Source organism: Taudactylus pleione, unplaced genomic scaffold, assembly GCF_031769625.1.
Source record: "Taudactylus pleione unplaced genomic scaffold, aTauple2 ptg000089l, whole genome shotgun sequence".
In the NCBI taxonomy this organism is placed as follows: domain Eukaryota; kingdom Metazoa; phylum Chordata; class Amphibia; order Anura; family Myobatrachidae; genus Taudactylus; species Taudactylus pleione.
Window position 1 is genome coordinate 9,313,519 of NW_028284491.1, and position 21,450 is coordinate 9,334,968.

Genomic DNA, 21,450 nt, shown 5'->3' on the forward strand with positions numbered 1-21,450 from the left:
GATACAATATTGATCTGTAATAGTGGGTTTAAGATTACATTGCTTGCTACTCTATTTACCATCCTATATCCACCTGTGCCCGGGTATCCCTATTTTTCTCCTTCCTTTACAATTTAGAATCCGCTATTACTAGGCCATCTATTTCCACGGCCGTGGTAGCTAAGGCTGTCGAAGGATGGATAGAGGCACTGGAAGAGAGCCTGCCATCAGACACTACCAGGGAACACTGGCCTACATCTCCTATATTCAAGAAGCGGACACTTATTTGGAGAAGCTGCGTTGGATACTGGAATCCTTGCCTCTAAGGCATCTGCAACCTCGGTAGATGCCCGCTGGGTCCTTTTGGTTACGGTCTAGGAAAGCAGACACGGAATCCAAGAAGGCCCTCGAATCCTTACTCTTCTCTGGAGACCCACTTGCGCAGAGTTGGTTAAAATCGTGGCAGCCTCAAAATCTGCCTTTCTGCCATCAGCAACTGCCCCTAAGCCTAGGCCATCCTCCTTTTGGTCCTTTCACCCCCACGGTAAGGCAAAAGGACAGTCCTTTCCCAGGTGACCTAGTTCTCACAAGACAACCAAGCCGCGATCCAAGCAGTCTTGGTTGGCCAGACGTGCAGCTTCCAAGTCTGACGACAAACCCTCCGCCTGATGGGACGGGCCTCCTCCTGGGGATCCCAGGGTGGGATGTCGACTTCTTCGATTTTCCGACTCTTGGTCGTCAAACAACAACAACAACAGACACCTGGGTCCGAGAAGTGGTCTCTCTGGACTACGCCATCACCTTCCTGAGGTGTCCTCCCCAGCAATTTGTTTTGTACAGGTCCCCCTTCAGGACCCTATCAATGCCCTGGCCCTCCAGGAAGCCATTCATTCCCTGTTGTGTTCAGGTGTGATAATACTGGCTCAAAAAGGAACTGGTTTTCATCCCCCACTCTTTTTGAATCAGAAGCCGAATGGGTCTCATCGGCCTATTCTGAATCTCAAATCCTTCAACAAATTTATCCGAGTGCCCAAGTTCCGCATGGAAACTCTATCAATTGTTCTGGCATTGGAGCCTGGGGATTTCATGGTTTCTCTGGACATTCAGGATGCATACCTGCATGTTTCTATTACTCCAACCCAACAACGGTTCCTACGGTTTGCTGTCCTGCAGCAACATTACCAGATTCAGCACTGCCCTTTGGTCTGTCAACAGCCCCTCGGGTCTTTACCAAAATAATGGCAGTTATGGCGGCCCACCTGGGAGTCCGAATCTTGCCATACCTACATGACATCTTAATGTTGGCACATTCACTGGTTGTTGTTTCAACGCCATCTCCAGCTGGCTCATCAATTGGAAAAAGTCCTCCCTCTCTCCGACTCAGCAGATGGTACAGTGGACAAGATTTCGGCACTGCACTTGCGCAACTTGCTCCGTATTCAAGGAGCATCCATTCACTGAGCAATGCAGGTCCCTGGGGAATACACCTTCGATATGGTTTAATACGTCCAGTTCCACTCCAGGCCCCTTCAACAACTGATTCTCTACCGGTGGAACAGGCAGTATCATCTGATCCAGTCCCAGACAATCCCCCTCTCTCCGGAGGTTCGGCTTTTCCTCTCCTGGTGGCTACAGACGTCCCATGTGGACAAGGGTCGCCCCTTCTGGATACCAAATTGAGAACTTCTCACTACAGATGCCAGCCTTCGCAGATGGGGCATGGTAACCAGCCATCACACCTTTCAGGGACGGTGGACAAACCAGGAAAGTCGCCTGCCCATAAACATTCTGGAGCTTCGAGCAGTGTACAGAGCGCTCATTCTGGCGCAAGATCTCCACTGGGGCAGGCCGGTCCAAATCCAGTTCGACAACACGACTGCGACACCCTACCTCACCCATCAAGGAGGCACGCAGAGTTGGGCAGCCATGCGGGAAGTAGCACACATCCTGGTCTAGGCCGAACATCATCTCCCGGTAATCTTGGCAGTGTTCATTCCCGGAGTCCTCAATTGGGAAGCGGACTTCCTAAGCCATCAGGATGTACACACAGGCTCTCCGTCCGGATGTTTTTCAACTGGTGGACAAATGGAGCCTGCCAGACATAGATTTTATGGCCTCACGTCCAAACCACAAGGTTCCCAGGTACGGGATGGCTCTTGAGTCATCCCTCTTAAAAGCCAAGGGTTTCTTTGGCTCTGTGGTCCAGACGATGCTCAGGGCACGTAAGCTTTCCTCAGCCCGCATCAATTACAGAGTTTGGCACTCTTACTTCCAATGGTGCTCCCCCAGAGACTATGATCCTACAGTTTTTAGGGTTTCTTGGGTGCTTGCCTTTCTCCAGGCTGGGTTAGACCTCGGTCTCCGCCTGGCCTCCCTTAGAGTTCAGGTTTCTGCACTGTCAGTCTGGTTCCAGAGAAGGATCGCTCCCCTGCCTTATGTTAAAACGTTCTTTCACAGGGCTCCAAAAAATGCTACAAGCAGGAAGATTTGAACCTAAAGAATTCTCACATATTTTGGTTTATGAAAAATTTAAAATTGACAATAAAATTGTAGTCTTCATATGATTTATCTTGTGGGGATAAAGGGATCGACTTTTTTAATTTGTTACTGTGTTGCATGGGGCTGGAGATCCCAAGGACACTGCTTTTTTTTTTTTTTACAGAAATGTTTTTACGTAACCTTGAATGGCAAAACGAGTACCCTTGAGGCTTCTAGTACCCCAGGTTGGGAATCATTGTTCTAAGAAGTAAAGAAAAGTGCAGGCATTTTTTTTATTTTTATTCAATGAAGCCACTGTAATAGTGCAGAAATGTGCCTTTATCATGCTTTTTTACACTTTGAATTGGAAATCAATGCACTTTAACGCAGGCAAACATTGGCATGCAGAATTGGGAAAAAATACTCCCCACTTGCAAATCTACACTAACACCACTAGGGATGTGTGCCAACCCCCATATTTTGGTTTTGGATCTGGATTGGTTTTGCCAAAACCTCACCTCCCGTGTTTTGTTTTCTGGTTTTGGTTTTGGATCTGGATTTTTTTCTTAAAAAATAAAAAAAAACAGCTAAAATCACATAAAATGGGCCTTTTTTTGTTCCTACAGTATTAATAACTCAATAACTTTTATTTACAGTAATTTCCAATCAATTTTGACCACCTCACAATATAATTTTTTTTCATCTAGTTAAGGACAAAAGGTTGCATCCAGCTAGCTGGCTGACTAAGCTAAGTGACACAGTGGGCGGCACTAACATGTGGCAGTTCAGCTTCCAATTTCCAACACAGATACAGTGTGTTATACAGTGTGGGTTGGATACACCAATAGTGCACTTACTGTGACAGCAGTGTCGGCAGAGCGGGATTGCTGACGGCGTCCTCAGTACATGTGCAGGGTATCGGCGATGTCAGCAGAGCGGGGGTGCCAGCGGTGTCTTCAGTGCAGGTTTGCTGGCTGTGTCACGACATGGAATGGAAGTGCTGTGGTGTGCTGGCAGTGTCCTCAGTGAAGGGTACCGGTGATGTTGGCATTGCCAGTAGTGTCTTTAGTGCAGGTTTGCTGACTGTGTCGGCAATGCAGGGTGCCAGCAGAGTGGGGGTGCCAGTGGTTTCCTCAGTGCATGTGTGCTGACAGTGTCGGCAGTGCAGGGGTGCTGGTGGTGTCGGCAGTGTAGGGGTCGCTGATGGTGTCCTCAGCACGTGGGGCAGTAGTACAGGAGTGCCGGCAGTGTCGGCAGCACTGTTGTCGGCAGCGGGGTATGCTGCCAGTGGGGGTGTCTGCAGCGGGGGGGTGGCGGGCGCCATCTTCTTTATCTTCCTAACTGTGTGCATAATGGGCTTAACGCTGATTGGCTGAGAGCCTTGACAGACTGTTCTCTGACAATCAGCGTTAAGCCAGCTCAATACAAAACCTCCTGACCCGACAGCGGGATCGCAAAGTTTTGCCTCGGGTGACGGATCCTGGGCAGGCAGGGAGATCCGAGCTTGGCTCGGATCGCCCCGGATCCCCGAAATTCAGGTGGGTTCGATTCTCTGAGAACCGAACCCGCTCATCCCTACGAAGGACCTTTTGGCGAGGCACCCCTGGGAGGTTGCAGGAGCGTCCTTTGGACTGGTTGGGTACGGGATGCTGGTGCTCGGGATTCTGGCGGTCACAATCCCGGCATCCCGACAGGGTTGGGATACCGACACCTGTCTAAGTATTCTAACCCTAACGCTCCCTCCCCACACACTAAACCTAACCACCACTTCTAGTGCCTAAACCTAGTTCTCCCCCCCCCCCCCCCCCTCACCCTATTGCCTAACCCTAATTTGTAACCCTCCCCCTAACCCCAATACTTACTGTCGGGATGCTGGCACTGGGATTCTAACTGATGACGGGATTCCGGCATCGGCATTCTGAGCGCCAGCATCTGGACAGACGGCATTTCAACTAAATCCCCTTAGGACGTGTCTAGCGACCATCTAATTCTCCCAGTGCTTCTTGGAGCTTGCTGTGTGATGTCATGTTGTCTCGAGCGCCAGGCAGTGTGTGAGACAGCCGCCTTGGGCATGCTCAGTTCATGTCAATAACCTACCTACACGTATGTTTTTTTAATTTTTGTGGGAAAAACTTTTGAGAAATTTTAAAGGACACACAGTATTTTCCGTTTTTTACACGTGTTTTCCATCTGTTTTAATAGATCAGACCGACCATTAGATGTGAACAAATCTTATCTCACTCTCCTTCAGTTTCATTCTTAAATCTTTTGTATTGGGTTAACTGAGAAATAGGGAATAGTTATGGGCAAGTTCTTTTCCCTTTTTAACCTTAAATTAAAAAGTCAATCATTTATGTTTTTGAAACAGATTGTAAAATGTGGTTAGAAATGTTTCTTCAAAAAAAAAAAAAAAGACACTTCCTTATAAATAGTCTATAAAATACAAAGTATCAGTGGCCAGTTACGGGTCATGAAGACAGAATAAGTCATTTAATTGGCATGTTTCCATTGTAGCCAGACCAGAATTGCTGGTACTATTACTGTATGTTTTCAATTTTACAGAAAGAAAAAAGTTATATTAAGTGTTATACAAATATAGTTTTCAAATGGGTATTGTGCTTCATGGAATTAATTAACTCTAGTGCTTAATTTTTATTTTTAGATGTATACAGGCACATTCAGTCTTACGTAGCAGTTCTAGTTTATTCTAAAGTTCACTGCTGAACATCATGTTTGAATTTCTGTTCATTTACGTTGCCATTATATCGCTATATAAAACCTATGTGCATTCTTTTTAAATCTCATTTTGTTAGACATAATTAGCAGGCAATTGGCCAGATGTATTAAGCTCTGGGAAGTGATAAAGTGGAGAGAGATAAATGACCAGCCACTCAGCTCCTAACTGTCATGTAACAGGCTGTGGGGTAGACGTATGAAGAGGCGGATAATGGCCTTTACAGCCTGGACCTGCTTCGCCTATTTTATGCGGTAAAGCAGAAGGCACATAGCTCGCTTCCTTGCATTACTACATGCAGGGAAACGGTAACTGCAGCACTTAACATGCGCAGTTGTCGTTTTCTGCCCTTGTGCCGCTTTATACATCTCCCCCAGCCACCCAAATGGTAGTTAGGAGCTGATTGGTTGGTCATTTATCACTCTCCAGTTTATCACTTCCCAGAGCTTAATACATCTAATCCAGCGGGTGAAAGTGATCACATTACATATCATTCTAGTTTTATTACCGACTGTCCTGCATCTCGTCTATCCCTATCATAGGACGCAGTACAATTGCGATGCTCCTCTTTACAGTGACTTGTAATTATTTCATACAGGGATGTTGAACTAACGAATCTACTAATGATTAGAGCTGTATAGGTAATTTGACATTGGAGCTGCTGTTTCCATGACAAGATTCATTGTGCTCCGTAATGGGTCTGGCGGCTCATTATTTAAAAAAAAAAAAAATTATATATATATATTTTTTTTAGTTCTTAGTAAAGTTTTTGATATTTTCTTAATGTGGTACTGCCCTGTACAATAATGATATGTAGCCTTACAGCAGGCCTGACCAACCTGTGTCCCAGCATGCCCTGACACAGTTTTGCTTTTAGGGTATGCTAAAACCGTGGCAGGGCATGCTGGGACTTGTAGTTTCACAAAAGCTGGAGAGCTACAGGTTGGCCAGGCCTGCCTTAGAGCTTGTTCACACATGTGTATTTATTTTTATTGCTGCATTTTGAAAAATATTTTTCATGCGCTTTTCATCTGTTGGCGTTTTTACCAATACAAACCCTTGTACAGGCAGCGCCTAGCCATGTATGAGAAATAGGGTGTACAGCATCCTAACATTTTAAGCGCAGCTTAACATTTTACAATATAATAGGGGGAATCGCATCATCAACTGATTTGTCCTTATTTTCATTGCACTTTCACGCGTTAATCAAAAGTGGTTAAGTGTGAACAAGCTCCTAACATGATCATGCTGCCACTCACCGCGTATCGTTCCTACACAGAGGCCACATAGGGAGCTCTACTTATCAACAGTATATCTTTATTCCGCTCACCGCGTTCTTTGCTTTCTGATTATTTACTCAATCCCATTGTTACATTTTAGCAGATCCTTTGAAAACTCTTCTGCTAGATTGCCTAGTTTTAAATTAGACGGGTCAAAAAATTTTTATTTTTTACTTGTTTTTTTTTTTTTTTTTTCATTCTTCTTTGTGAAATTAGATTAGCAAGTCCGTTTTTTTTTCCCAGTGTAGTTTTATAACACTTTACAGTCTGTTGTACTTTTGCCCTTCCTATTGCCAGTGTGTGTAGAATATTGAAATAAACTTGTGATTTTTTTATACATCTTCACTGTTTCAGCTGTTTTTGTTTTTTTCTAGATTTAAATAAGTAGCCTTTGAAACACAATGATAGGGCTGCTAAATGAATCACCAATTTGACAAATGTTATGATGCATACACACGTAGCGATCATACGATATCGCTGGCTGATCGTCCTACACCCTCCCTGGTGTGCTAGATGATCATTATCGATCATCCAGCACATCACCAACTCACCGACGACTATAGCTACCCACGATCAACTATCGCAGGTCCCTATAGTAACCTGCTCAATATCGAACAAGTTGACCTGCATGCACGGCCAATGAAGGATATCGCTATCATCCATATGTGGCCGCACATTGCTGGTTGATGGTGAGTTGGTACGGACCAAAAAAAAAATGAACGATAACGATATCGTTCAAATATCTCAATATCGCTACTGTGTACACACCATTAAATGAGGTTAAATTAAATAAACTAATTAAAGTTTACATACTTCTAACATTACCGCAGTGGAATGTTCTGAAATAGAGTAAACTACGTTTGTGCTTCATACGTGGAAGGGGGATACTAAAAACTTAAAAATAGAAATAAATTCTAAACGTGCAAGTAGCAACTTTCTATCAATTGTGGACAGAAAAATATAAGTACTAGTTTTTATTCGATTTACTGACAAAGAAGCAAATAAAAAGAGGAAGGGAAGCTACGCCTGTGGCTAATCTCCTTCCTGCTTTAGGAAGGGCTGGAAGTAACAATGTGTAGATTATGCAAGAAGCAGCTACAACTCATTTGGTTGTGTATATATTTGTCTGCCTGTTTTGCGTGAAGCTGTGACAGAATTATTGAAAGAAACAAATATTTTCAACAGGCTAAAAAGTACCGTTATTTTATGATTTTACATACAAAAAAAAAATTTAATTCAAGGTTGGCTATGATTCCAAATAAGTGTCAAAGTGCACAATAATGAGCCCCACACCAGATTTCTGTATCTCGTGGTACACTGATATTGATATCGCTTCTTGGAGACGTGTCTATATCACTGCAGGAAGTAGTGGCAGATTTTTTTCTAAATGTGCAAAAGGCAATCCCTAGTGGTGCTTATACGAGCAGCCATGGGAAAATCTGTCTTGGCCCTTTCCAAATTGCAAAAAGAATAATTCTATAGAAATGTTTCTGAAATGAAATTACATTACCACTCTCAAGTAAACGTTTTGCTTACAAGACTCATGTCTGCTTATGTGTCAGGCTATGCTTCTGCTATACTGCTTTAGTCAGTGTCCAAAATTTGTTTTCTGGAGTACTAGTGCTTCACAATGTATATTTTGGGCAATTTCTTAGAAGATCAGTGTTCCAGTCCTTCTCTAGAGAAACATTACGTTGCCAGAAGAAAGGAAGCTGACCAGCTGAGTAAAAGAAAATCTGACACCGCACACGAAACTGAGGGGTCAATCAGTTTAGGTGCAAAGGTGGCTAACTGCAATTGGAATGGCATAGAAACGCTGGCAACGGCATGGCAATTCAACATACAGCCGCACTTATTCGTGGGTGCGAGGTACTCTAATTGGATTGACCCCTGAGTGTCTGTTTATACTTGGAAATCTAGTGTTCAGAGTATCTGCTCTTAGATGGGCCAGCCTAGGCTAGAGGTCACTGGAAGGTAGACTTGCATCGTCATTGGGGACAGACTTGTAACCCAGACTAGCTACAGTAAATAAGCAACACTGTATTAATGGCAATATGGTGGAAAACCTCAGATGGCTGTGTTTATTAAACAATATCACAAGGAAACTAGGAATCCAGACACAAGAGAACGATGGTGTTATAGAGCTTACCTCTTGAACTTTCGGGCCCTGAATAACAATCAAATTAAAATGTTCTATCAGCCAGTAACAAATCGGTAAAATGGAATTTCTCACAAGTCGAGCATTTATTATTATTTTTTCTTGCAATTCAATTAAGTATTTTTTTTTCTTGGGTGCGATTGTTTGTCATTAGAAGAGGTCATGGTGGACTTCATTCAACTCGGCCTTCATGAAATTCTCTGCTTTAGCAACTTAATAATATGTGTCCTTGTGGTGTCAGCTCCCTCTGGCTGTAAAAGGATTAGAAAAATATCATTAGTGCTTGGTAAAATATTAAACATTTGTTCTTCAGGGTCCATAGGGATCCACAGGTATACCATGGGGATAATGAGGCTGGAGTGATCCAGGCACCAAACAGTTAACCCAGGATGCCCCAGGTCCTCCTCCAGCACATATACCCCGCCCCTGGCCACAGGCATTCAGTTTTGAGTTTGGTGCGGCAGGATTCAGACACACCTTTTTAACGGGGACTGCTAAGGTAGTCCCAAGCTTTTATGTTTTATTTTATTTCTATGTTATTGACTTTGCGGTACTGAGCAACAGTAGTAACGTCTGTGGTGATTTTGGCGGGTCATGGCAGAGCTTGCTAGCGGCGACACTGGGGCACGGACTGCAACTGGACGCACGGCGATGTCGGGTAAGGAAATGCACGGCAGTCCTTGCTTCTGGCGCTGGAGATGCACCGGAAGCCGCTGCAGTGAGGACCCGAGGCCGTCCGCTCCCTCACTAGACCACCGGGGCCTTATCGTCTGACGCCGGGGATCGGCAGCAGATGCTTCTACTGCCATGAGGCCAGTGTACATGGTCGGTTGGCACAGTTTAGGGGAGGTAGGCTCTCCCCGCCAGCTCCTCCTCCGACCCAGACACAGATCTATCAAAGGTTTTCCCACATCTGGGTCGCTCTTCCTACCCTCCTCGTGCATACGAGACACTCACATCCCGCTATCGGTGCTCTGCTGAAGCAGTTTGGTTTCAGGAGGTTTTGGGTCAGTCTCCCTGTATACCTCTCCCCTGGGTCAGGTATACAGTGCTCTATATCCTACCAAGATTTGAGTAGTTATATGTCTGTCAGTTATATAACTATCAGTGTTTTTTCTCCTCATCCCTCTGTTACAGGTTGGGGTGGGGGGGTTGTACTTCACATTTACTAGTTATTTGTAAAGGCTGTTACATTACATTACATTGTTACCTTTACAATTGATATGTCAATAGGTAAAGGGAAACAGGGAGGTTGCAGCCCCTGTGCTGGTTTCATGTAAATCCTGTTGGCAGGCTTGTCCCCTCAGGACTTTATACAGGATGGTTGTGTGATTGACTCAGATGATGACGCAGCTACTCGCATCATCAGAGGAATCAGCTGATGCGCCAGGTTTTTCTCCAGGGTCCATCTCTGAAGAGGAGGACCATCCTTCTACAGGGGATGACCCTTCTTTGGTGAGGGCAGTCAAATCAATGCTAGATATACAGGATAATGAGCCAGCTCCTAGACACCAGAAGGTGATAAAAGCAGCTCGCTGAACTTATGGAAGAGGCATGGAGTAACCCGGTTAAACGGTTCCATGTTACGAAATGAATAGCATCTTTGTATCCTTTCCCAGCTACTGAATGTAGTAAGTGGGAAATCCCTCCTACTATGGATGCTCATGCGACACATTTAGTCAGGAGTGTTACGTTGCCTATTCAGTCAGCATCTTCTTTGAGGGATCCTACAGATAGAAAAATTTAAACATGTCTTAAAGCAGTATTTTCATTGTCTGGAGCTGTTACTCGACCAGCTATGGCCGGGGCTTGGGTATCCAAGGCTGTTGAACAATGGACAGGGGCATTGGAAAGTTACTCTACCAAATGCTACCAGAGAATAGCTGACATATATCTCGCACATATGGGAATAATCCTCCTATTTGGGAGAAGCTGCAATAGATGCTTTTGTTCAATGGTGTTCCCACAGAATTGAATTCTGCTATAGGTTTCTGCATTGTCAATTTGGTTCCAGCAAAGAATTTTCTTTGCCGGATGTTAGAACTTTTTTACAGGGTGCTGTCAGAGTTCAGCCACCCTTTGTCTCACCAGTGGCTTTTCAGTCTTCAGACCTTTCTGTAAGTGAAGCCTCCCTGAATGTGGTTTATGCTCTCCATGTCTATGGGGATCGTACAAACGCTTTTAGAAAATCAGACGTTCTTTTTATGTTGTATGGTTTTCACAAACGAGGCTGACCAGTTAACAAACAAACTCTGGCTCGATGGCGGCGCATGACTATCTCTCAAGCTTACACACAGGCTAATCTTCCTGTTCCAAACACGGCGACAGCACATTCTACCCGGACTGTGGGACCATCCTGGGCGTTCCGTCGTGGTGCCTCTGCTGAACAAATGTGCAAGGCAGCCACGTGGTCTTCTGTCCACACTTTTCTTAGGTTCTATGCCTTTGATACTTTTGCCTCTCAGGATGCTTCCTTTGGGCAACGAGTTCTCTTTTCTGCTCAGGAGCATCCCCCCACCTTTAAGGGAATTGCTTTAGGACATCCCCATGGTATCCCTGTGGATCCCTATGGACCCTGAAGAAGAAAATAAGAGTTATAACTTTTTCTTCGAGGTCCACAGGGCATCCACCCTGACATACCTGGCTGCATTGGATAATCTGTCTTTCGGTCACGGACTCCCTCCTTTTTCTGTGAGTGTTTCTGGTGTACGATTGTTCTTCCTTCTCCTTGCTTCGGGTTTCTATAGGGTCCACAGGAATTACCTTGCGGTATGTGGTTGGAGTGATCCAGGCACCAAACAGTTAAAAGCTTTAGCTCCCAGGATCACCCTGGCTACAGGCACTTTGTTTCTTGTTTGGTGCGTAGGATCAGTGCACATTGTAACAGGAGACTGCTTAGGCAGTCCCAAGCTTTGTTTTTTTTTATGAGTAAGCAACACTAGTCGTCCGGATAAGTGCCCGTGCTGCTGCTCCATCTACCCCCGCCGGCGCCACAACACCAGTGAGGTAACTGGTGATTTCGGCAGGCACCAGCGGAGTTGATCGACGCTGGGCACAGGACTGCAGCCGGAGACATCGGGGATGCAAGTACGGTGGTCCCACGCTGGAGACCTGCCGGAGGCCGCTGTTGTGAGGAACTAGGGGCGACTGCTTCCCCACTAGACCACCGGGGCATAAAATTCTGGCGCCGGGGACAGTAAAAGGCGACGCCTATGTAAAGCTAGTGCGCCCGGTGGATCCGTACATCCTAGGGGAGGTAGGCTCAACCCGACGGCCCCAGCCCAGACGCTGGTCCAGAGACAAGGTTTCCCGCATCTGGGTTGCTCCTGCCTGTTATATGAGATGCCCAGAGACCACTCTCAGGTGCTCTACTGTAGCTGCGAATGTCAGGAGGTTTGGTCAGTCTCCCTGTATACCTATCCTTAGGTGGCCAGGTTATACAGAGCTCAATATCCTACTAAGATTTTGTGCTGGTTGTAGTTGATTAAGAGCCTATTGTGTGTGTGTGTGTGTGTGTGTGTGTGTTTTATTTATATATATATATATATATATAAATATTATATCTTTGCATTGTATGTGACTTATGTAAGTTCTGCTGTGTGTTATACTGCCTTTTTTTTACCTGAATAACTGTCAGTTCTAATTATCACTGCTATTTCTCCTCATAACCCTCTGATACACGTGTGTGGGTTATTTTGGGGGAGAACACTGTCACTTTGTATTGTATTTGCATAACATTGTATTGTTTTGTTATGTCTAAAGATAAAGTGAAACAGGAGATTGAAGCCCCTGTGCTAGTTTCATGTGTGGCCTGTCAGGCGGGTTTGTCCCCTCAGGATTTCATACAGGATGGATTATGTGGTTGCTGATATAAGGAGTCACCACATCAGTCTGCCTACCAGCTACTTTGCAGGAACCCTCTTGGGCTTCTTTTGCTCAGATTAAGGCACAGGTTGTGAACCGTTTATATACACCCATGCCGACCCCTACTATGGGTTACCCTCAGTAGCTACAACCTACTGTGTTTATGTTCGCTATGCATCTGTCCTGGATGGATGTTTATGCCCACTCAAGCCAGAGTATGACTCTGTCCCCGACTGAATTTCAGTAAATGCTTTAAGCAGGTAGGCCGGTAGTGCCTAAAACCTAGAAGGCGGTCGGCTTCTTCCTATCAGTCCTTCCAGCCTGCAGATTCTGATGCATCTTCAGATGAATTTGAAGAGGTACATGGCTCCTCTCAGGACAGGAGGACCATATGGCAACAGTGGATGTTCCAGCTTTAATTAGGACGGTCCGGTGTTCAAACACCAGAGGGTCATAAAGGCTGAGTTTCCTAAATCTGAGCAACTCTCTGAACTTATGGGGAAAAATGGAGTTCTCCGGATAGATGATTCCATGTTCCAAAAAAGGTTACATCTTTATACCCTCTCCCACCTGACGAATGCGCTAGGTGGGAAGTTTCGCCGACTGTGGATGCTCATGTGGCACATCTGGTAAGGAGCGCCACATTGCCCATACTATCTGCATCCTCCCTTAAGGATTCCACAGATAGAAGACTTGAAGCCTGTCTCAAGGCATTTTTTTTTCTCTGTCAGGAGCAGGTACTCGCCTGGCCATGGCCATGGCCTGGGTATCTAAGGCCAGTGAAGAATTGACAGGGGCACTGGAAAATACTCTTACAGAGGCTTCCAGAGAGCAGCTGACTATCATCTCCTATATCAAGGAGGCAGCCTCCTATCTGGGAGAGGCAGCATTAGACTCGGTATTCTGGCTTCTAAGGCATCCAGCTGCCTCAGCTGTTGCTTGCAGAGCCCTATGGTTAAGGGACTGGAAATCAGATGCAGGGTCCAAAAAGGCTTTGGAATCTCTGCTGTTTACATGAGGCATTTATTTGGCACCGAATTGTGTAAGATTGTAGCTACTTTGGCTGCTTCCAAGGTGGCTGGTCTGCATTCAACGACTATCCCTAGACCTAGGCAGTCGTCATTTCGGGCCTTTCGCCCGCAAGGAAAAGCAAAAGGTCAGTCTTCCTTTTAAACAACCCAGTTCTTGTAAGAGACTGCAAACTTATGCTGCATACACACGGTCAGATCTTGTTAAAGATATGAATGATAACTATTGTAAAAATCGTTCATATCTTTGACATGTTGGGCATGCATCGACCAACGATGCGCATTCCCGCACGTCAGATAACGATATCTGACATCGACTGTGTTTGCAGTAAGATTTGGACGATTTCATTCATTTTAATACTGTAGGAAATCATTCAATCATTCATCGTTCACAAAATCGTTCAATTCGTTGATGAAATCGTTCAGTCGTTATTGTTCAACGAAATCGATGATCTGACAAATCTGACCTTGTGTATGCACCATAAGAGATCTTGGGCAATCAGACCTCCAGCTTCCAAGTCAGACAATAAACCCTCGGCCTTAAGGGGCGTGCCGCTTCCTGGGGAATCACAGGGTGGGAGGCCATCTTCTTCAGTTTTCGGATACTTGGTATCTCACCACAACAGACACCTGGGTCCGGAAAGCGGTCTATAGTGGGTACGTCCTTACTTTCCGGAAAAGTTCACCACAAAGGATTTTTTGCACAACTCCTCCCTCGGAGTCTGCAAACACTTTAGCAGGCCAGGTGTCAGAATACTGCCATACTTGGACGCCCTCCTCATATTGGCACAGTCTCCAGAGGTATTGTCATCTCAGACTGACGATTGCCTGCCTACACAGAGACGGCTGGATCATAAATTCGAAAAAGTCATCGCTTTTTCCAGTAAAGCAGATGGTGCATTTAGGTGCACTCCTGGATTCTCTGGCACAAAGGATATTTCTGCCAAGAAACAAGATTGTGGCCCTTCAATTGCCAATTTCTCCGCAATCAGACGGTGTCTATCCACTCAGTGATGCAGGTTCCTGGGGTCCATGGTGTTCACCTTCGAAATGGTGGAATATGTTCCGTTCCACTCCAGACCACTGCAACAGCTGATCCTCTCCCGGTGGAACGGGGTGTATCAGTTAATAAAATCACAGACGATCCGTCTTTCCCTAGAGGTTCTGCTTTCCCTCTCATGGTGGTTGCAGATGTTTCATCTGAACAGGGGTCGCCTCTTCTGGATTCCAGATTGGGTGCTCCTCACTACCGATGCCAACCTCCGCGGATGGGGTGCAGTGACAGGTCGTCACACCTTTCAGGGAAGATGAACGACCAAGGAGGGTCACCTATCCATAAACATTCTGGAACTTCGTGCAGTATTCAGAGCACTCGTTCAGGCACAGGATATACTGAAGGGTAGTCCTGTCCAGATACAGTCCGACAATGTGACCGCAGTAGCCTACCTCAACCATCAGGGAGGCACGCAAAGTCTGGCAGCCATGGCTGAAGTGACTAACATTCTGGTCTCGGCAGAATGTCATCTTCCAGCAATCTCTGTACTATTCATACCAGGAGTCCTCAACTGGGAAGCAAACTTCCTAAGTTGGCAGGATATACACGTAGGGGAATGGGCTCTTCATCCAGATGTCTTTCAGATCCTAGTGGACAAATGGGGACTAGACCTCATGGCCTCAGGCCACAACCACAAGGTCCCCAGGTACGGGTCCAGAACCAGGGATACCGCAGCCGATTTTGTGGATGCTCTAGCAGTGAAGTGGGACTTCAAGCTAGCGTATATTTTTCCTCCGATCTCCCTCCTCCCAAGGGTCATCAGGAAATTCAAGCAGGAGGGCGGAGCAGTAATACTGGTAGCCCCTGCTTGGCCCAGACACCATTGGTTCACCGACCTTCAGAGTCTCTCCATAGACACTCCATGACCTCTTCCTCTAAGGCCAGACCTGTTAACACAGGGTCCCAGCCTGCATCCGGACATTCCCCATCTGTCTTTGACAGCGTGGCTATTGAATCTTCCATCTTAAGAGCCAAGGGTTTTACTACTGCTGTAATTCAGACGAAGCTTAGGGCACGGAAGCCCTCCTCTGCCCGCATCTATTACAGGGTTTTGGCACTCGTATTTTCAATGGTGTAGGCATAGAAAATATGATCCTGAAGTTTTTATGGTCTCACGAGTGCTTTCTTTTCTCCAGGCTGGGTTAGACCTGGGTCTCCGTCTGACCACTCTGAGAGTTCAGGTATCTGCACTCTGTTTGGTTTCAGCGAAGGATCGCCCCGCTGCCTGATGTTAGGACAAGTTTTCAGGGTGTTCTGAGGGTTCAGCCTCCGTTTGTCCCTCTGGTAGCTCCGTGGGATTTGTCTTTGGTTCTCAGGGCTTTACAGGCTCCCCCATTTGAACCCCTGAAATCAGTAGACCTTAATTGGTTGACAGCGAAGATGGTTTTTCTTATTGCAACCTCCTCTGCCCGCAGGGTCTCTGATTTGGCAGTTCGTTCTTGTTGCTCTCCCTTTTTGATTTTTCATCAGGATAGAGCTGTGTTTTTTCGTACTAGGGCAGATTACCTTCCTAAGGTAGTATCCTGTTTTCATGTAAATTGTGGTTCCAGTCTTCAGACCTCTCGGTAGGTGAAGCTTCTCTGGCTGTGGTGAGGGCCCTACGTATCTTCGTGGATAGCACCAACTCCATTAGGAAATCGGATTCTCTTTTTTTGGTGTATGGCTGTCATAAGCAAGGTTGGCCACCTAACAAACAGAATCTGGCTAGATGGCTTCGTAAGACGATTTCTCAGGCTTACACACAAGCTGATCTCTCTGTTCCAAACACAGTGACAGCACTTTCTAATTAATATGTGGGACCATCGTGGGCGTTCCATCGTGGTGCCTCTGCTGAACAATTGTGCAAGGCAGCCACGTGATCTTCCGTCCACACTCTTCTCAAATTTTACACATTTGATAAAGGATGCTTCCTTTGGGCGTCGGATTCTCCTTTCTGCTAAACAGGAGCGTCCCCACGCTTAAGGGAACTGCTTTGGGACATCCCCAAGGTAATTCCTATGGAACCCGAAGAAGAAAATAAAGTTATGGTGTAACATACCTTTTGTTAACTCTTTTTCTTCGAGCTCCACAGGGCACCAACCCTAACGCACCTGGTGTTATTGGGTAATTTTTTTAAATTTTTTTTTGTATTTCAATGATTCCCTCTTCTTAGAGAGAGTGTTTCTGATGTACAACTGTCCTTCCTTCCTTCTTTTTCCTTCTCCTGTCTTGGGCTTGGTAACAAACTGTGCCTGTAGCCAAGGGCGGGGTATATATGGTGGAGGACCCAGTGCATCCTGTGAGCTAAAGCTTTTAACTTTGTGGTGCCTGGATCACTCCAACCACATACCCCAAGGTGATTCCTGTGGACCCTATGGACCTCGAAGAAAAAGAGTTAACAAAGGTATGTTATACCATAACTCTTAATTTTCCTACTTCTGCCTTGGGATTGTTTTGCAAAACTGAATGCCTGTGTGGCCATGGGTGGGGAATATGTGGAGGAGGATCTGGGGCATCCTGAGAGCTGAAAGCTTAACCGTTTGTTCCCTGAATCATTACACCCACATTATCCCCATGGTATCCCTGTGGACTCTGTTAACTCTTTCTTCGAGGTCCATAAAGACAAGTCTACCATAAGTCTTATTTTTCTGTAGTCTAAAGGTTCAGCCTACAAATATAAAGCACTAAATAGGGTCTCAAAACAATTCTAGATATCATTCAGAAGTTTTGGTGACATTGATATTCTGATAATATCAGGACATATTCTGCCTGCCATTAAGACTATATTAAAACAGTGCTATGACCAGTATCATAACTTCTTCCCGGCGTGTTTAAGCCTCAAATGTAAAAGGGCAACACTTTTAATAGCTAGTATTTGGCTAATAAATGCATTACCCTTTCTATGTTTTGGGCTTAGACACAGAAGAAGCAGCCTTTGGGTAAGTAAACCTCCAGTTCTCTTAGTAGGAGCTCAGAAGAGTGGTGCCATGATCCTCAATGCGGCCAAATGTGAAGTATCACTACATTGGCCCCTCGATAACACTGTTCCTCATAAACTGTCTACGGCAGCGGTTCACAACCTCAACCCTAAAGTTTTCCCAACAGGTCATCTATTCAGGACTTATGTCTGTGGAAGCAGCTGGGATTAAATACTGACCCAGCAAAATAGATTAATTTACCTGTGGATGGGTAATCCCTAGACTATGGCAAACAAGTCTGCCAGATTGTGTGATTCCAATGAGTGAACCTGAAACTAATACATTACATTCCTTTTTTTTAATATTAAATTCAATAGTTAGACACATGTTTAATTTAACCCTTCAAACCCCACTGCAGAGAAAAATAATTTAGGGATAGCCCTATTTTTTTTATGCTTTTTTTGCTTTAATAAACAACTTGAATAGACTCCACACTCAGGAATGGCTGTTAAGGACAATGACATAAACACCATTCATTTCAAAGAAGTTAGCTTTACTGTAGTAAAATAGGAAATGGATGTCCCTGGAACATACTTGCCTTAGGGTTTGTGACAGTTATCAAAGATTAAACATTAAAGGGGCGTACACATTAGATGACGTGCTTATGCAATGATGCGACCCCACGCAGACAGGCTGACACATTAGTCGGCCCGTACACACTAGACAATCTGGTGCCCGAGCATCCCACTACTTGGGCTCGTCAGCCACATCATCAGGTTGGCCCCCCTGCAGGCCAACATGACGATGCAACTGATGACCCCACGGGAACGGCGGCTACCGGATGACATAGAGCATACACAGTAGACGATTTTGAACGATATGTCGTACCTATGCTCCGGAATCGGGCATATCATTCCAAAAATCGTCTAGTGTGTACGCAACTATATATATATATATATATATATATATATATATATATATATATATATATATATATATATATTAGGGATGTGCAGGCTCGGATAGGTTCGAGTTTGCACGTGGAGTTCGGATTTTTCCCTCCAAAAAAACGGAACTCAGAACGAGGCAAAACGTCATCTTACATGGACGAACATCATCATTCCTGGTCTTTTGTCCAGGAATGATGATGTTCGTCCATGTAAGATGACGTTTTGCCTCGTTCTGAGTTCCGTTTTTTTGGAGGGAAAAATCCGAACTCCACGTGCAAACTCGAACCTATCCGAGCCTGCACATCCCTAATATATATATATATATATATAGTAGTGGAAGAAAGGATGGCACTCCATAGACTTGCAATGTGATGTAAAAGCAGTCCTTTATTGACGTTTCGGGGTTTCCCCCTTCCTCAGGGACAACAGTACATATATATAGACACACACACACACACTGTATATATTAGTTACGCACCTGCTAGGCTTTTCAGGTCCTGATTATGTACATTGCTGTCTCTTCATGAAATTATGCTAATTCCAAGTAAGATTGTCATTTGTTAGATAGTATCTTTTATTGTGTGACAATGTATAACGAATGTGAAGACGCAAATAATTGCATGCAGTCTGAAGTCAAATATAGCCCATATTCTATAGCCTGCAATTTGCTAGAACTAGCCTGAATCCAGAGATTTAGCCTGTACATTTAAAGCGGCACAACCAGGTTGGTTGCTGTAATCTGTTGGTTAAATCGAAAGTTCCAGAAACTGACATCACTTCTGCGGACTATTAAATATGGGCCTCTATCCCTTTCATATGGATATTCTGCTTTGTGTAGAACAGAGTACCAGTCACCTTTGTCCAGAAATACGCAAATGTACAGTCACAGGTCACCTATCCACACATGCAGAATGATATCAAAAAGCATTGTTAAATCTGACGGGTCTGTTATTCAACCATCCCAGCTATAATAAAAGTAGGTCATTTATTATGTAAATGTTATATAGGTCTATAAAACATCCAGCAAAAGCCACATTTACATACACTAACATGTTTGAGGTCCTGCTAGAAAGCACTCTGGGTCTGATTCTGAGCCCAAGAACAGACGCATATAGTGATTTTTTGCAAACTGCGCATGTGCCTGCACCATGTATACACATGCATGGGCATTCTGCCCTCTCCATGCACGTCAACTGGGCGGCTACCTTGCAAACACAGGGAAGAGATTTGTTTTGTTGAACAGTCGTGGGCATGTAACCAGACTTCTGGGCTCTTATGAAGGTATGCAGTCGGGAAGCCGGCGGACCTAATCTCGACAGCAGGCTTCCCAACTGCTTAATCCCGGTGAGCGTTACATGACAGGTGTCTAAATCTAGACGCCTGTCATTTTACTGACGCCGCGAGACCGGCGCCGGCTTCCCGATCGAAGGGACGCCGGGCACCGAGCACGGATAGCCGTGGGGGGGGGTTAGGATTAGGCCCCCCCGGGAGGTTAGGGTTAGGCTAGGGGGAGGGAGGGTTAGGCACCCCCGGGGGGACTTAGTGTTAGGCCCCCTTCCCGGGAGGTTAGGATCAGGCTAGGGGAAGGGGGGGGTTAGGGTTAGGCACACCCGGGGGGGACTTGGGGTTAGGCACCCCCCCGGGGGGGGGACTTGGGGTTAGGCACCCCCCCGGGGGGGGACTTGGGGTTAGGCACCCCCCCCAGGGGGGACTTGGGGTTAGGCACCCCCCCCGGGGGGGGACTTGGGGTTAGGCACCCCCCCCGGGGGGGACTTGGGGTTAGGCACCCCCCCCGGGGGGGACTTGGGGTTAGGCACCCCCCCGGGGGGGAAGGGGGGAAGGTTAGGGTTAGGCACCCCTAAGGGAGGGTTATGGGAGGGAGTTAGGTTAGTCAATACTTAGGGACGATCGGGATTTTCACCCATGTCGGGCAGCCGCTGTCGGGATTCCACCCATACCAATTCCCTTATGAATCCTATGTATGCCATTGCGATGCCTGTTTCTGATGGATCCTTTTCTCCCAACATGGGGTTTGGGTGTAAGTGCCAATACCAGTAGATGACTATCGCGACTGCAGACCGACAACAGTGGGCTGGTGCGACTATACGCACGTAGCCACACTCACACTCGCAATACCATCAGGTAGCAAACCTGCCTGCTGCAGCCGTCCACTTTTGCGGCCAAATCAATTTCATGTATGTCTTCCCCTGTACTTGTAATGTAAAGAGTTGTTGATATACTTTGAAATATTCTGTATTGTAACAGGAGTTGGTTGACGTACTCCACGTGTAGTCCAATGTGCAATATCTTTACCTCTTTGCTGCCGTGTATTGCGTTTAGACGTGCAGTGTGCTTTGAGGCCGCGCTCGGCTGCTGATCATGCTTTCAGTTTCGTTGATTAACGGAAGTGACAATACTGTTTGTCTTATTTATTTTTCCCTCCCAACATTGTACCTTTCTAAAAGGTATTATTGGCATGCGGATACCACATATTATGACATAGGAAATTAAGACCTACTGGGAATAATATCATTGGGGCATTTTCCTGCAAACTCATCATGAAATATATATTTTAGGTCTGGGAGAATTTTACCTACATACTCACCAACTTTCCGTATTGACAGAGACCTGTTCACTAGTACAGGTAAGACCATGCCCCCCTCTGTGCCACAGACCATTATTGATTGTGCTAGGTCCATAAATCCTCAGTGTGGCTCACTGTTATGTCATAGGAGAGCGACCTTACGAGTGTGACATGTGTGACATGAAGTTCATCCAGAAGTACCATTTGGAGAGACACAAACGTGTCCACAGTGGAGAGAAGCCCTACCAATGCGAGCAATGCCAGCAGGTGGGTAATGCCCAATCCCTGTGCTGTTACAATCCTCCTCTAAGCTGTCTCACTGTTTGTAATTGCTTCATTGCAACAACTTTCTGAGGCCAAAATCTTTAGTGATAGAAAACAACTGTGTAACAGGACAGCCGGGTCCTGCTTAGACAGCCGTTGATAGATAATATGTTATTTAAG

General features: G+C 45.6%; 1 protein-coding gene across 4 annotated transcripts in view; it reads left to right on the forward strand.

Moving 5' to 3' along the window:
* ZNF740 (zinc finger protein 740) overlaps positions 1–21,450 on the forward strand; it is a 49,309-nt gene that overhangs the window by 23,692 nt on the left and 4,167 nt on the right. For 3 of the 4 annotated variants that reach the window (XM_088469155.1, XM_088469158.1, XM_088469156.1), the window contains exons 8-9: positions 20,999–21,066; positions 21,155–21,273. In XM_088469155.1, coding sequence (XP_088325281.1) covers positions 20,999–21,066; positions 21,155–21,273 — 187 coding nt within the window. The remainder of the gene's footprint in view (positions 1–20,998; positions 21,067–21,154; positions 21,274–21,450) is intronic. The other variant, XM_088469159.1, reaches the window with a different exon arrangement.